The following is a 17479-nucleotide window of genomic DNA, read 5'->3' as shown; positions in this document are numbered from 1 at the left end:
ATTTATTACCTCCTCCACTTTTGCAACATTAGAAATTCAGTCAGACTCAAATCTTCAAAGGCAAACCATCTGAAACTGCTGCAATAGTTCACTTTGACACATAGCAATTATCTCATCAGCATAATAAAGCTGATGCGTTGAAGGAACATAAAAAGGTGAATGTTACTTCCTCAAGTACTGAAATCATTTGCATTATTATAGCAGCATTTTCAAGATTTTCTTTAATGAGATTTGGCAATCATGTACTATTGAGTAGTTTTCCACAGAAACAAGAACTAGAGGACTGATTACAAAGCTACCTGTCCAAGTGAGACCTACTCAAATCGTTTTCTACAGTGAAGAATAGATAGTTCAAACTTAACCATTTCAAAAGCTATTTTAGGCAAACATTTTTATTCCCAGCTATTAGAAATGATGAATGTGTGACACAGGTAACAAATGTGAATTAAAAGCTCTGCACGACAATTAGTCTCTTATATTTATATTCTTGCACACAGCTCCAATGCAGTGTAACCTCAGGAATTTCACTAAGGTAGGATTCAGTGAGCTTTCTTAAACCAAAATAAATCACTCAAAATTAATTGACTTCATCTGTAAACATCTTTGAAGGTCAATGGAAGATTCTTCATGGAGGTCAAAGGCTCAATGTTCTGTTTTATCTCAGCCTACGAGGAAGATCTTACTGAATCTCTGCATTTCCCAGTCAGAATCAACAAAAATCTGCTGACCTGAAGCACATGTATTGAGCTTTCACTTTGCAGGGAATATGACTAACTGTTGACTTTGTTATCCTGCAGATAGGCAAGGCCTCCAATAAGTAACTCATCAGCTTATAAAATGTATCTGTAATTTTCTCCCAACTGATCATATTGATATTGAAAGGGAACGTGCATAAAGCTTGTCATGAAATCCACTGTCAAGAAGTTCGCTTGTTTAATGAGCTAGTTTCTTCCCAAATCAGCCATATCCAAATAGATGAACCACTGCCAATTCCCTGAACTCCAACACACAAGATATATTTGCAGCAATTTTCAGGATATTAAAAACGATAAATATCAGTAATTCAATGCCAAATTAAATCCACGAGTATATCCTCATAAATGCACTGCTCTATGGATGGCATGCTACAAGATTAGTTGAGATAGGGTGGAAAAAGACGTGTGCACATTATATGTAATTCTATGTAGTGACCCAGAAAGTTACAGCATATGAGATGTTTCTTTTTTTACACAGTGACCCAGTCCTCACGCTACCCAGAAACAAACGTTTATTAACAAATGAAATTATGGCTCTCATAAAGTAGGCAATTACATAATAACATTCTGTGTGTCATGTTTTTAAAAATTCTAAATGTTTCATTGCATGTATTACAAAAAGCAAGATGGTGGTATTAGTTATGAAATAGCAAAATCATCTTAAAGTTATAATTTATTTGATAGTAATATTAAAGAGTCACAAGATAATTAGTTCCTTAGTTCGTGAAATCCAAGGCAGAAAAAAAATGATTTGACAGTAAACGTCAGCTTAAGTTTGGATGGGAATCAATGTGATTATAAACGGATTTTTCAAAAAAAATCAGCATGTGTACAAGTTTTCAAAGGTACCCAAGGCCGCCCCGAAAAGCTACCCCAAAGTGTCAGAAGAGATGATCAAAAACAGACAACAAGGTGCCCGATGTACATGACCATACAATGGAATGCTAGAATATCTGTGTATTGCCCACCATCACACTGGTACAGGAAGACAGTGGTCCTGATGTCAGGTGCGAGCATCTTGAAGTCAGTACCCACACTATCAGTAGACATGTGTGTGGCCCCAGTGCTACTGGCATCATTGTTGTGGTTACAGCCCGCTTGGATCAATCACTGCCCCTCATGGCTCCAGCTGAACTGACTCACTACTGACAACCAGCTCCAAATACACAATCCCCCCAATACCTGACAGCCTCCAGACCCCTAGCGATCACCACCACCACCACATTCCCGACTCAACTTCACCCTCCTCACAAACCATCAATCTGACCTTGCACCTCTCCTGATCCTTCCCCACAACCCAACACCATCCCCCACACCTGGTACAAGATCCCTGTCCACTCGCCAGATTCACCCCTGTCCACTCGCCAGATTCGCCCCTGCTCCAGCCCCACCCCACCCAGGAACTGATAGACCTCATTCTTGTCCAGACTTCAATCTGTCTCTCCCCCTGCTGGCTCAATAAGCCCTGAATCATTCCTTCGTTCTAACTCCCCATCTGGCATAAGTCCTTGGACCTGGCAACATTATCGCACCTGTTGGAGCCAACACCTCTCTTGCACGGTTGGACACCAGCCCAATTCAATACTTACACTGCTCCACAACTTCCCCTCACACCTGCTGGATATAACAGCCTCACCCAACCTAAAGTGACTCACAACCCCCAAGCATCCCTCCCTCCCCACCTCCGCCAACTGGACTACCTGGACCCTCCACCCCGGCTGACCTGAGATGCCCTCTGACTTGATACCCCTCCAAATGTCAAGCCCGATACAATGGAGCTCAATATCGCCCAATCTCCAGTGCTATTCAAAATACTCACTCACTTACCTCACATCAGCAACTCTGCCCCTAACCCACCTTCTTCACCTGGCATGTTTCCACTCACCCAGGTGGCATTGTACCCACCTGTCAGGAACTATAAGTGTCCTGCTGCACTGGATAGTTATTCACAGCACACTGACAGTACGACAATTTTCCTCAATGTTCCATTCATGAATTTCTGGACACATTCATTGCAGGAGGCTCCTGTCCAGGACCCTTCACTACAGAAGAAATCTAAAATTGTGTAACTTTTAACCTAACCAGGGTCAGAAATAGGGACTCCTATTGGATTTGAGTAATGAATCCTTGGTAGCTGCAACTATTTTTACCTTTTCTTAAGTGTCAAGCATGTCTTGATGAAGAAACAGGCTGCAAACCACTGTATTTGCTTATCTGAATCAAGTTTAATTCACAATACCCTAATGCACAACACATCATTGCTGCAAGCTTTGTTCTACCAGTATGAATATACCATAAGTTTCAATTCCAAATTCTGCACGGCTACCATCCGACTCATAGGTAAACCGAACACCACGTTCTTTCAACTGACAACAGCACAGTTGGACAGACCTGTAGATGACTGCTTATGAGAAAATCAACATGTTCACTTTGAATGGTAAAAATATTCACAAAGGATCAATAGTTGTCAATCGTGTCGTAGAGAATTTGTGTTAATGAAACGCACGTTATAGCAGAACAACTTGTATTTACAAAATCTCCTGTTAGCATTACTACAGCCTCACTCAGCACTGTTAGTTCATCTGACTCTGATCTAAGCTACTCTCCTTGTTTCTAGCATCATCAACAAGATCATTCTTTCCATTAACTGGTCTGCTTTAATATATAATACCCAAGCTTCAACAATCATCCAGTATTTATTTTCTCGCCGTAGTTTTAACTTCTGATTAGCGTCTCTTCTTCTTTGGAAGGGATTAGAGAAATGTTGCTATGCCTCAATGATTCTGTAAAGTACACCCCATTTTGTTTCCCAATTACTGGTTTATTCTTCACAGCATTCACAAGCAAATTAGACCAAATTTACAAAAATCTTCATTATAAAACATGTTTTAGTACGTTTTCTTTGTGGGTAAAGATGCATGGACAAGAAAAAATACCATTTAATAATGTTGTATTTGGGTTCCTGAAGTGCAATTATTTAGTCACTGGATATTTATTTCTTACCTGGAGCTCTTCCTCCAGAGCAGCAGTGGCATTATCACCATTGCTCTCATCAACGACCACCACCATATGTGTCAAAGAGTTGACACGTACTTGTTCTTGCTCCAAGTCCTCCTGAAGTACCTATACGGAAACAAGCAATTGTCAGTAAAGATATTTTCAGAAGTCACATTTATTGATTCTTATTTATAATATAAATGATACGTTTGTTCACTGTGTATGTTGAGTAAGCACAAGTTCCACATTTACACTGGTATCCCTTAACACCAATTCGCTCTATCACAAAGCTATCTTTGTCCTTTGTTTCATTTCATTTGGTATTTTAACAAAAAAAAACTTTCATCTTTTGCACAAACATTTCCTCTATCTCCAACTGGATTGTGAATTAAACGTCAAACAACCTGTTGGTCCCCAGATTCAGACAGCTTGCTTCTACCTCCTGCCCAAAAACCACAATCAGAACTGTCCAATATTATAAGACTGTTTCTGCTCCACAACATGGATTTATTCCTATCTTGGCTTTATTTCTCCTGCCCCACTTTTTCTGTCGTTCCATTGACATTTGTGACTCTTTTAACGTCCTCCACCAAATTGTTCTTGGCCCTATGTATCTCCTCAATGTCCTATCATTCTAGACTTCCAACCTGCGCCAGAGTGGCCTGAAGGCTTCTGGCTTCTTCCTTGAATGAAAGTTCATCTAGCTTTCATCGACCATCACTCTCCTCTGCCTGGATGGACCCGTCTCATATCAACAAACATTTTTATTGACTCATCACACTCACGTCCTCAAAAAAAATGTCATTGTTAACATCACAGATCCTAGCTGCATCTATATTTTTTGTAAGGTCTGTGGAACATTATTGTTACAGTCCTATCTGATGTCCCACCCTCAGTTCCTTTCCTCAAACATTGATGTCCATGCTGGCACTCTTTCAGATTCTTTCACTGAAGTTGCTTCCAATTTCTACCTTACTTTCAACCTCTTGTGGTCCAACTCCCGCTCTCCCTTCTTGAATTTCTGGTTTCGCTTAAGGGGCTGAGAAATCCGAAAGTATACAGTATAGGTGTACTGATATTCACTGCTACATCAACTACAGTTTTCACAGGCTGTATCTCATTTGAATTCCATTCTTTTTGACAGTGCAAATTCCATAAGAGGGATTTTGATACATTTTCCTTTTTCCTCAATGGAGGATTCCCCCTCACTGTTGACAATGGTTAACAAGGCCCCTGACCAGGTTAGACACATTTCATACACTTTTTCTTGGACACTCTCCTCTACCTTCCACATCCTAAAAAAGAAGTTACCTTTGCTCTCTGCCTTTTAAATGGAAACTAAAGCTCTCGCTATGCTTGTAAACTGAAAGGAAATCCCCCTCTACACTGTCCTCATCAAACACGCTCAGGACAGATACAGCATGGAATTAGATCAAGTAAAGCTTCCTCAATTCTTCAAATTAAAGGAAACAAAAATGAGGTTAAACAGCCCCTCATCGGGCACTACCAATTAACAGCTAATGAAAATGTACTAATTTAAAATAAGGTTGTCCAGGATGATGATGCACCCCTGCCCTGTGCTGCCCACTGGACTCTAAAGGCCACTATTGTGCCAGTGAGCACTCCATGCTCCATCTCCAGGGACATCTGATCGCACATGTAACTACAAAACGGGGCAGACAATCAGGTACGACTCTCCATGGCCCACCGTCTTGACATGTCAATAGCGACATAGGCCACACCCATTCTCTTCTCACCATCCAAAATCACAAAAACACCTCCTAGGTGAAACAATGTTTATGTGCAGTTCTTTCAATTTAATTCAGTGTAATTCAATTACACTGTATTCTCTATCGATCATGTGATCTCCTGCATGCAGTGGAACCAAACTCAGATTGAGTAACCATTTTGTAGGACACCTCCATTCAGTGGACAATCATGACCCCAGAATTTCCAGGTGCCTGCAACTTTACAGGCATATACAGTGTAGGAATTGTAATTGAGGTACCAGTGGGAGACAGTGGGCTTACAATGAATATTTGCTGGTATCTACGACCTTTGAACTGGTGCAGTGTCACATTAAACACCCAATCTCAAGGAACAGCATTTTCTCTTTTAATTAGTTACTTCTGGCCTCAATATGGAGTTCAACAGTTTCAGACAATGATCCCTTCCTCCAGCTCCTCTTCCCCCCACCTTCACCACCAATCCCATTTTGTTTCCTTATCTTGTCATGGGTTTGCCTCAATCTTATTCTTTTCATTTTTATTTCTGGATGGCAGATTTTATTATTCTGCCTTTCACAGTTTTTATCCATCCAAATTTTATTTCTTTGATTGTCCCATTAACTCTCCCTTTCTTTCTATCTCTCTTGTCACTCAAAAGCTCTTCTTACTCCCATCATAGGCCTTCTTTTTCATTTTTCTCTACCTTCTGCCATTTCGCCTATTTAAAAGCTATTACATTTCAAACTTTTCCTGATTCTGTTGAAAAGTCATTGACCAAAACATTAACTGAGTTTCTTGCTCCACACATATATTGCATGACCTGCTCAATATTTCTACCACTTTCAGATTTTATTACCATGGAAATCATGGGTCAGAGGCATTGCTATTGCTTCAACACAGAAGCTTAGATGTGCCCATAATCTCGACCCAATGCTGTATATAGGTTTCTTATTAGAAACCTCTAGACTAAATTAAAGGTTTTATTCAGAATTTGTAATAGGGATAGGAAAGATGCATGTATCGTTTTGTCTATGCAGCACATTCAGATGAAAAGAAAACACTTATTTAAAATGATGCACAAACTAGATGCCTGCTGTTCAACAGAAGGCACAGACAATGTGACTAGATTTTCTGACAACATTCGTTTTTAAGATCAAAATGTTTTGATCACAGCCAACTTTCATCAGTTTTAAGATCTGTTACAGATATGATTTTAAGTCTTGCCGCAGAGTCGATGAAACATTCTATAACTACATCATCTTGCACAGGTGCAGCAATGTGTACTATCTCCAAGGTGCACTACAGAGATTCACCAAAGATCCTCACAGACCATCTTCCAAACCTACGACCACTTCCAATGTAGAAGGACAATGGCAGCAGATACATTGGAACACTATCATCTGCAAGTTGTCCTCCAAATAACTCACCACCCTGACTTGGAAATGTATTGCCATTCCTTCATAGTCACTGGGTCAAAATCACGGAATTCCCTCACTAACAATATTGTGGCTTTACCTACAGTGCATGGGCTGCAGTGGTTCAAGAAGGCAGCTCACCACCACCTTCTATACAACAACAAGTGCTGGCCAGCAATTGCTACCCAAGTCCCATGAGTAAATTTAAAAAAAACACTTGTCAGGCACTAAAATATTCCATTGTTCATAAAGGAAGAACTGAGATATTGACTTATCAAAGGGCATTAACTGCTCCCAAACAAATTTTACAGTGTTGCCTATCATTTTCATTTGGTACTAAACTATGTTTTCCAAAAAAAACAAAAATAATTGTGTTTTATTATCTTCTGACATCCAACAGAATGCCGATATCTATTTAAGGTTTTATTAGTTGAATTTCTTGCTGATTCAAACAGGCAGTAGCCAGATACAGGTTTATAGCAAGTTAGAAGTATTTAATAATGTGAATTTTCATATTTTATTGGTGTCAACAGCTCTAAAGATTTAAAAAAGCCACTGACAAAAAGCAAATTGTAAAAGCTTATAGCAAAGAAAAACATTCCAATCTGTTTCACAGAGCTGATCTGATATTGAACTATCAAAAGAATATTAGGAGGAGGAGTCTAAGAAATGGAAGCAAGTGGATTAACCGAGATTTAATGCAGCATGGTCATCGTCACAGACAAATTCACTTATATTTCAGATTAGAATCATTTCAGCACAAAAACAGGAGGTAGAAACCTGATTGCAATCAGTCCACAAGAATAGAGAAGTTGAAGGTGGATTTTAGAAGTGAGGAATAATAATGGGGGCACACTTGATGGGGAGGAACAATTTACAATGTTGGCTAACTTGAGCTGAGAAAAGGAAATTAATGACCAGCAGAGGTACATTTCACAGATATGATATGTTCAGATTTGGCACGACAGCATGTATTAAAAAAAATACAAAAGTTCAGCATTATGCTGGGGCAGGAATGATAGCTTGATTGGCAGGGGAAAGGTTATGTGAAGTAAAGAATTAATTTGTCCTTTTTTTCAAGGAATGGCTAAGCGCAAAAAGGAACAATGTCATGGTGATGTGAATTAATGAACTGGAGCCCAAGTCTGCAAGGCTGCAGTAGCATGTCCTCTCTTCTCAACACTTGTAAATTTATGCTTAATAAATCCATTTAATGCTCACTCAGATGGATGAGGACCTTACATTTCTACAGGTGCGGGAAGCATTAAAATGGATGGTGTCAAGTTTAGCAGTAAATAAAAGTTAGAGCTCCTCATACGGACACAGGATGTGAGCGCGGTAGATAGAGCCTTATGAAGATAATTAGGAATGAAGGGCCGAGGTGTTCTTTGCTTTTAGCAAAATTAATGATTTGCCCAAGGAAAATAATCACTCATCGCTTTTTATATGGTCCATCTAGATTTGTTGACAGGTGACTGAAGCACCACAGTTTCTGACATCTACACACATTAGACTTGAGAATGCAAAGCTGTGGGTGTTCATACAAAGGGGAATAAACAGAATTTTAAAAAAAACACAGACATTAAAAGATAACAAAGGACAAGAGTGAGAATTTGAGAAGACTTGCAGCTGCACAGACATTGGGCAACTGGAAACCATAAAGCTGGCATTTAGCAGCATGGAAATGCAATTACACCTGAACTATAAGTTTATTCCTCATGCACACTCTCCCCTCTACCCACCCAAAAATAAAAAAAAAGTGGGTTGCAGAGAAATGGGGTTGGAAGCAGTTGGGCTACGAACGCGTTGTGAGAAATACAGGTAAACAGTCAGAAATTTCCCAATCTGTGATTGAGCCCATAGTCAGATGACCAACTCATCTGGCAAAGTCAACAGGACAACCATAAGACCATTCAGACAATGCAGTCCGCCATACCATTCTCCTGCCTTATCCCCATAACGTTTGACGCCCTTACTAAGCAAGAACCGACATCTGTCTTAAATACATACAATGACTTGGTGTCTTTAGCCTTCTGTGGCAATGAGTTCCACAGATTCACCAACCGCTGGCTGAGGAAACTCCTCCTCACCCTGAGATGGCAGCCTCAGATCCTAGTTTCTGCTACTACTGGAAACATCTTCTTCACATCCACTCTACCTAGGCCTCTCAGAAGTTTCAATCAGATTCCCCCCTCATCCTTCTAAACTCCATTGAGCACAGACTCAAGAGTCCTCAACTACTCTTCATATGACAAGTCCTTTAGTACCGGCACCATTCTTGTAAACCTGTTCTGGGCCCATGCCAATGCTAGCGCATCCTTCCTTAGATACTAGGCCCAAAACTGCTCACAATATTCCAAATGTAGTCTGACCAAAGCCTTATATAGCCTCAGCAGTGCATCCCTGCTCTTGTATTCTAGCTTTATTGAAATGCATTTGTATTCCTAACTGTCAACTGAATCTGCACTTTAAGAGAATCTCGGACTACAAAACCCAAGTCCTTTTGTGTTTCAGATTTCTGAAGCATTTCCCTATTGAGAAAGTAGTTATGCTTCTATTTATCCAAACAAAGTACACAATCCCACACTTCCCCACAATGAATTTCATCTGTCACAGTTTTGCCCACTCTCCTAGACTCTCCAGGTCCTTCTACAGCCTCCCTACGTCTTCAACATTACGTGTCCTGATGAAGGGCTTTTGCCCAAAATGTTGATTTTACTGCTCCTTGGATGCTGCCTGAACTGCTGTGCTTTTCCAGCACCACTCTACTCTAAACTCTGGTTTCCAGCATCTGCAGTCATTGTTTTTACCTAACATTACGTGTCCCTCTGTCTATCTTTATGTCATCTGCAAACCTAGCAATGATACCTCAGTCCCTTCATCCACATCATTAACGTACAAGCCGAATAGTTGTGGTCCCAATACTGACTTCTGCAAAACTCCATGCTGACTCAGCCCGATTTTACCATGCACTTCCAAGTACTCCACAATCTCGTCATTAATAATAGACTCTTAAAATCTTATTAACGACAGAGGTCAGGTTAACTAGCCTATAATTTCCCAACTTTACCTCCATCCTTTCTTAAACAGGGTGTTATGTTCCAGCCCTCTGGGACCCTTCCTGACTCCAATGATTCCTGAAAAATCATCTCTTATGCCTCTACAATCTCTTTAACTACCTCTTTCAGAAGTCTGGGTGTAGTCCTTCCAGTCCAGGATGTGTATCCATTTTCAGACCTTTCAGCTTCCCAGCGCCTTGTCCTTGGTGACAGTCACCACATTGACATCTTCCCCTGACTCCCAATGTTTTGGTGTGCTGCTGGTGTCTTTCACTGTGAAGACTGTTCTAAAGTATATATTCACAGCTCCTTATTACTACTCTGTAGCCTCATTTTCCAATGGGCCAATGTCCACTTTTGCCTCCCTATTATCTTTTATATACTTTGATTTAAAAAAACTCCTGCAATCACCTTTTCATTACTAGCTAGCTTACTCTTTTGTTTCGTCCTCTCTCCAGTTAATGCTGTTTTTTTTGCTTGTCCTCAACTGGTTTTTAAAGGTTTCCCAATCATTTTCACCACATTGTATGTTTTTTTCTTTTGCTCTTATGCTGTCCCTGACTTCCCTTATCAGCCATGGTTGCCTCACTCTCTCCCTATTCGTCTTCCTTGGGATGAATTTCTTCTGTGCCTCCCGAATTCCCTCCAGAAACTCCTGCCATTACTGCTCCACCATCTTCCTTGCAGTTACCTTTACTTAACTGTAATACTGTTACATCAGATTCCAGCTTCTCGCTTTCAAATTGTAGGGTGAATTCTAATAGAATATGGTCGCTATCCCTACGGGTTAAGTCACCTTAACCTCCCTCATCAAATCTGCCTCATTACACATCAAACAAGCCATCCGTACAAGTAATAGAGCTGACGTTGAAGGAAAAGATTAAGAAGAACAGCGAGGCAGTGATAGCAGAAGAGAGGGCAAGGTGAGTCAATAATAAAATCATCAAGAGTTTGGAGTCACAGTTCAAATGCTAAGGCAGGAAAGGAACAAAGTAATCCTGAGTGAGAAACTTAGAGGTTAGGCTTTGGTGGCAGAATGAGAACGAAAATTCTAAAAAGGAGTTGAAGATATTGGAAGAAAAAAAAGAGGAATGAAAAGCTATCAGAGAAACATGCAGAGAACTAAAGGTTTGATTCAGTGATTCGAATAACACCACCATCACCAAAGTCTTTTGAGCAAACCAGGGTGTGTGGAAGTAGAACAAGGTAAGAAGGCTTTGTGAAGAACTAACATGTAACTATACAGAAACTAAATTGATGTCAAAACCCAGGCTGCCAAGCACCATCGCTGAACAACACTTGCTGAAAGGCCTTGTTTGATTATGCATGGATATCGTCTATGTCAAGCAATAATTGCAGATGGTGAAGTGCAATACTGGGCGTGTTTGGGATCAGGAGGAGTTTGGGGAGACTAGGTCCTCAAGGAAGTACTGGAAAAGAAGATTGGTGGGAATAGGATGGGCAATTCCGAACTTCCGATTGTAGAGATAACAAGTACCTTGAATACAGAAGATAATCAAGGAAAGGAGTGAGCAGCTAAAGCCTGGTTATCACACCCAAGCATATTTTTTATGATGTTCATAAAGTCATTTAAACTTTGGTCATATTCCTATTTCTGTTCATAAAACAAAATGGTGCAAAAAAAAAATGCCTCTACTGTTCTGAAATCAAGATACAACTATATTTTCTTGACTGATACTGTTCTTATTTGGTAAACAAATAAGAACAAAATTTTCACCATCTCTATCAGATCATCGTACTAAGACATCATTGTATCAGAATTTAAAATTTGTGGAATCTGTAAAATGAATTAATTGTAGAGTTGTTTACTGGTTCACTTTTCTTCATTTAAAGAGAGCTAAGCCTCATGAACACAATCTGAAAACATATTTACTTTTTGGACTCAGATACAGAAGTCAGTACGCACTTTGTGTTCTTCCACTTGTAGTTTTAAAGCTTCCAGATCTGGACCAAGGGGTTGTGCCTCCATTTGGTGAATTCTGTCCTCGGTATTTGTTAACCAATCAGCTAACTGCTTCAGTTGCTGTTGCTGAAGATCCATGAGTACTTCGTGTAACCTGCAAACAAGGAAATGAATTTATGCAACTGATTCACAGGCCTAGATTTTCACAATAGCATGGTGTCACTCCATCATTGGAGAAATGACAGGCATGCCTAAAAGGCACAAGTCCCATGTACCATTTTTTTCAGGGATGGGAATGGCAATGGGTCATTCCACATGTGCCTCCATCCACATGTGATTCTAGTAAGCTAGGGATTAACTCATTTGGAAATATATGTTATACATTTTTATATAGTCTCAGCGTATACTTAGTGGAGATCAACTGCCCTTTGGCAGACATTGTTAAATGTAATCCGGAATGTGCGGTAGTGTGTAAACTCATTGAAAATATGAAGCACCTTGGAACTGCCGAAAACATAAGAGAAACAATCAAAAGTGACAATCAAAGGGAGCTGTCGAGCTGTCAAGGCGTCAAGGCATCTAACATCGTCCATGTTAAATTTTGAAAACCATTAAACAATCATTGCTTGCCATTGCACTCTATCTGTTGATATAAATCTGTGTTTCCATTGGTGGTTTAGCATTGCAAACGCAGTTTTTCAATCATCCATGAACATATTAGGTAGCCTATCATTTTACTGTTTGTTGGACAGCTGAGAATGTTTGTGAACTATTTGAAATGGGACTATGAATTTCAATGCTTGATGTTAAGGGGTTAAGCACTTAAATGAAACATTGGCTATCATAAGACATTGAATAATTGAAGGAATGTAAATGTACAAACCAGTTTTAAGAAAAAATGTGCTTTTTAAATATATTGAAATATGCAACTGACACTTCAACTTTGTTTTATTTGTTCCTGAATTCGGCCTAAGATTTGTGTGTGATGGATACAGGGTTAACTGGAACAATAGGTGCAACAGGAAAGGGTTGTACCTGGCGGAGTAATGAGTAGGCACTAAGTAGCTAGCGAGCTTTAAAAGGGCCATTAGGAATGGGTAAGGGAATGCAGGTTGGCATAACACTAAGGGGCAGATCTTGCAACATCGCCTCATGCAAACTTATGTAGGGCAATGGATGAGTGAGTGAGTGGTGGGGGGTGAGCATGGCAGGGGAGCTGTTGGATACAGAACATGAATAAATGAAGTTGAATATGTTGGTATGGATGGGAGATGAGAAGTGTGTGGAGTGTAAGGAAGGGTTTGAGCTCTTTATTCTTTCACAAAATCAATACAGTAGGAGTACACAGAGGCACCTGGCATCCTCCCCTCTCATTCTGGGGTCACCCAACCCAGCTTTCATAGAATCTTGCCACAGTTGAAAAAAGATTACTTTATAGTGCACATTTTTTCCCTCTGTACTGAGATTGGAGAATGGGGAAATGTTTTAGCTCTAATCTCCCAACTCAGGAGCAAAACTTCAGGCTGGTGTTAACGAGACAGTTCCACTGCAGATGTGTGAAACACTACTGTCTATAAGTTCCCTTCCCAAGTCTCACACCATCCTGACTTAGTAACATAGCCTCATTCTTTCAATGTCACTGCATTAAATTCCTGGAGCTCCCTCCTTAATGATACTACCGTGGTGCACCTGAAGCAGTCCAACAAGGTCACCTTCTCAAAGGGGATTAGGGATGAGCAACAAATAATAGTCTTGCCAGCAACACATTAATCCCATGAAAAAAACAGAAAACATGAACTTAAAAGACAAAATAGGAAATGAAGGGGAAAGTTGTTGCCTTTTCAAATTTTCTCTCTTGATAGGTGATACACAAAGAGAAATAAGAACTAATAACACTTTTTACTTCTTTTTGATCCAAATTAAAAAAAGAAACATGTTTGGGAAATCATGTCAATCCCTCACTTTAACAAGTGACAAAGAGACAATCATCTAAGATTTTTAATGAAGATTACTTGGCAGCTACGATACAGTACATCCTGATATTATCTCCAAAGAGGTCACAGCAGCATTTGACAAATCGAAAATTATACCATGTTTCTAAGGTCTTCCTCTAATTACATTGTCTTACTCCAAATTAGTGATAAAGAATGAGTGGGAAGACATTGTCACTTATGACCTTGATATTTCAAATTATGTCACGATATCATATTTCCAATGAAGCAGTTGAATGAACAATTGACCTTAATATTCCCAGAGTCAATCACTCACAAAATGCTCTGCTCATTTTATTAAGAACAATTGACTAGTAAATAATAAGAAAGGTACCAGTGACCTAAAATTCTAAGTAGGTAAATCTGCAAAATATTGTTAAAAACTTTTATTCACATTGCACTTTTAACATAATAAGACATTTAAAAACACTTTTACAGGATATTTGTTGAACAGTGGGTTGACATTGAACCAAATAAGGAGATAAGGCACCATATGACCTAGAGTTCGGTCTTTCAGTAGCATTTATAACGAGGAAACAAAAATGGAGAGAAAGTCAGATTTAAGAAGGAGATTCCAGATTTTAAGGCCTTGGCAGCTGAAGGCATGTCAATGGCAAAGTGAATAAAATTGAAATTGCGCAGAGCTCAAAGATCGAGGGTGAGGGAATTTGAAAAAAAACAGGAATTAGCATTTTCAAGTTAAGCATTATAAAATTGGAAACCAATCGAGACCTACAAACCCATGAGTGATGGGTGAATAAAGCTTGCTATAAGTTGGAGCATTGGTAGCAGAATTCTCAATGCCTTCAACTTCATCCAGTAGAACTTGGGTGGTCAAGTGGCGATGCACTGGAGTAGTCAAAGGTAAGAGGTGACCAAGGCATGGATAAGGGTTTCGGCAGCTAATAAGCTGAGGAGACATCAGAGTTAGGAGATATAATTTTCAAAATAGCTCATCTTGGTGACAGTATAGATACAGGAAACTCAATTAAAGATCAAATATAACTAGAACTGTGAAGAAGCTAGTTCAGCCTTAGATGGTTTCCAGTGAGAGACAGAATCAGTATCCAATCAGACCAAGAAATTAAATTACACTGGACAAAATTGACTCATTTAGAATTTGGTTTTGGAACTAGAAAGGACATCTCAGAAGATTCCCTTCTTAATGTACCATTAAGGTTCACATTGGAAATTTCACAGGCATCAGGTGAGGGCCAATCAGGTGTTAGTGGGGTTGGTCCCGATACTTTCCTACCTAGGCTGACATGCTGCTCAGTCACTTTAGGGCTGTCAGGTGACCCCCTAACTCCACTTTCCACCTGTAATCAAGTTTTTCAGATGTCGGAGCAAACTGGAAAACTATTTTGTCGGTGTCATCAGGTAATGATTTTCAGTCAGAAACGGATATGCATACTGTGATAATGCCCATGTGCATTCACTGTGTCAACATGTTTTGCGAATGCATGTTGTTGCAGATACATTATTTTAAAGTGAGCTTGTAATCCAGAAATCTTGTAAACCAGGTTTTAATCTGCTAACCTCATGGAAACATCATGGAGGCAAGAAAAAGCAATGACAGTGGAACGGTGCTGACAGAGGAGAGTTATATACATTCATTTTAGGACTACAGGAAAGAACTGAAAGCCACATGGTTTATTGTGTGATGGCTAGGTTTGCTCTTTTTAAAAATTTAATCATGGGATGTGGGCATCGCTGGCTGGGCCAGCATTTATTGCCCTCCCCAAGTTGCTCTAGGCAAAATTATGGTCTTGAACTGCTGCAGTCCATATGCTGTAGGTAGACACCCAGTGCTATCAAAGAGGCAATTCCAAGACTTTGATCCAGTGACAGTAAAGGATCAGTGATATTTTTCCAAGTCAGGATGGTAAGTGGCTCAGAGAAGAACTTACAGATGGTGGTGTTCCCAAATAATTGCTGTCCTTGTCCTTCCAGATGGAAGCGGTCAGGGTGTGGAAGGTTCTCAGGATCTTTGATGAATTTTTGCAGTGCATCTTGCCTATAGTTTACACTGCTGCAGCTGAGTGTCAGTGGTGGAGGGAGTAAATCCTTAATATACATGATACTAAACATCAAAATTGCCTGAATGTTTTTACAAAATGAGCAATGTCTAAATGTTCAAGATAGATAGATACTGTGGAAAACGAACACCTTTCAATTGTGCAACTCAGTACCTTATCCTGAAGCTAGATTTGAGCATATACCTGAGAAGAGTAAAAGGACTCTAGAAACCAGGGACTTCAGAACCAGGGGTCACAGACTAAGGATATGTGGCAGGCCATTTAGACTGAGATGAGGAGAAATTTCTTCACTCAGAGATTGGAGGGCCAGTGGAATTCTCTGCCTTGGAAAGTGGTTGAGGCCAAACTATTGAAAGCTTTCAAAAAACAGAGCGAGATATAGTCCTTATGACTAAAGGGATCAAAGGGTATGTGGAGAAAGCAGGAACAGGGTTCTGAGTTGGGTGATCAGCCAGGATCATATTGGATGGTGGAGCAGGCTCAAAAGACCCACACTTAGTCTTACTTTCTGTGTTTCTACGTTGAACAGTATCTGACTCTGCACCAACATTATCCTAATTATACACACAGAGACCCTTGATCAAAATGAGTGACATTCAAAAAACAGAACAATGCCTTTATTTTAATAATATCACAATCACTTGTTGTCCTAGGATTTAGCAATAAATCGAGAAGTATTTTTCTCAAAAATAGGGTATATGACATACAAATTTGGCAGTATAATGACCTGCAGCAACCTATTGATACAACTGCTTTGTGGGGACCACTTTAAAGCAGAAGCCTAACATATTCTAATCAGAGGTCTAATGTTCATTTTATAGCTCCTTGTAAAATTAATTGTCAATGAGCACCCCGGATTCTTCAGTGAGTCTACACCTGTCAACAAAATGTGCACTGGCTTTCTCAATTACATCTTTGGTGGTAGGAGGATGAATGGATCCTGATTATCAGACGCCTCATTGTCTGATTCAATATTCCTTTCTCAGATTCGTTTTGTTTAAAATTAATTGGTTAGGGGAGCAGGAGCCAATGTACAAGAGCTACTGGAAACCTGGACTTGGAGCAGTTAAGGATATGGAGTGGAGTGTTTTGGGTGTGCTCCAATTTGTGCAAGACAAAAGATGGGGCACCAACCAGAAGGTGGGATTGAATTTGAAGGGAATAAAAACAAAGATTTCAAAGTTTCAACAGGCAAACTACGTCAGGAGTGAATGGCAGCGATATTGTGAAGGCGAAAGTCGGTGGTCTTGTGGAGGAGAGGATACGGATTTGAAGGTTCACTCAGAGTTAAAAATAGCATGAAAATTGTGGATAACCTGGTACAGCCCCAGCCAGTAGTTAGAAAACAGAATTGGTGGTGAGTGAACAAATATTCGCAGAGAGTCAAAGACAATGGCTTTGTCTTTTCAGTAATTAATTACAGGCTTGTGGGTCATTACCAAGGAGAGCATGTTTGATAAGCGGTGTGACAATTTATATCTAGTGGCTGTGTTTATTGAGGTGGAGGCATGGAACCTGATATCAAGTCTTCATCTAACATCCCTAAAGGGAAACATGCAGATGAGAAATGGA

At 39.8% G+C, this 17479-nt stretch overlaps 1 protein-coding gene across 5 annotated transcripts in view; it reads right to left on the bottom strand.

Annotated features, from left to right (window-relative positions):
* The window catches only part of dmd (dystrophin), a 2012228-nt gene that overhangs the window by 1186362 nt on the left and 808387 nt on the right, over positions 1-17479 (bottom strand). For all 5 annotated transcript variants that reach the window (XM_043700735.1, XM_043700733.1, XM_043700734.1 and 2 more), the window contains 2 exons: positions 11881-12031; positions 3759-3878 (listed from right to left, as the gene is read on the bottom strand). In XM_043700735.1, the coding sequence (XP_043556670.1) occupies positions 3759-3878; positions 11881-12031 (271 nt within the window). The remainder of the gene's footprint in view (positions 1-3758; positions 3879-11880; positions 12032-17479) is intronic.

Source organism: Chiloscyllium plagiosum, chromosome 12 (assembly GCF_004010195.1).
Source record: "Chiloscyllium plagiosum isolate BGI_BamShark_2017 chromosome 12, ASM401019v2, whole genome shotgun sequence".
Taxonomy (NCBI): domain Eukaryota; kingdom Metazoa; phylum Chordata; class Chondrichthyes; order Orectolobiformes; family Hemiscylliidae; genus Chiloscyllium; species Chiloscyllium plagiosum.
The sequence above is the reverse complement of the archived record's forward strand: the minus strand, read 5'-3'. Positions and strand labels throughout refer to the sequence as shown.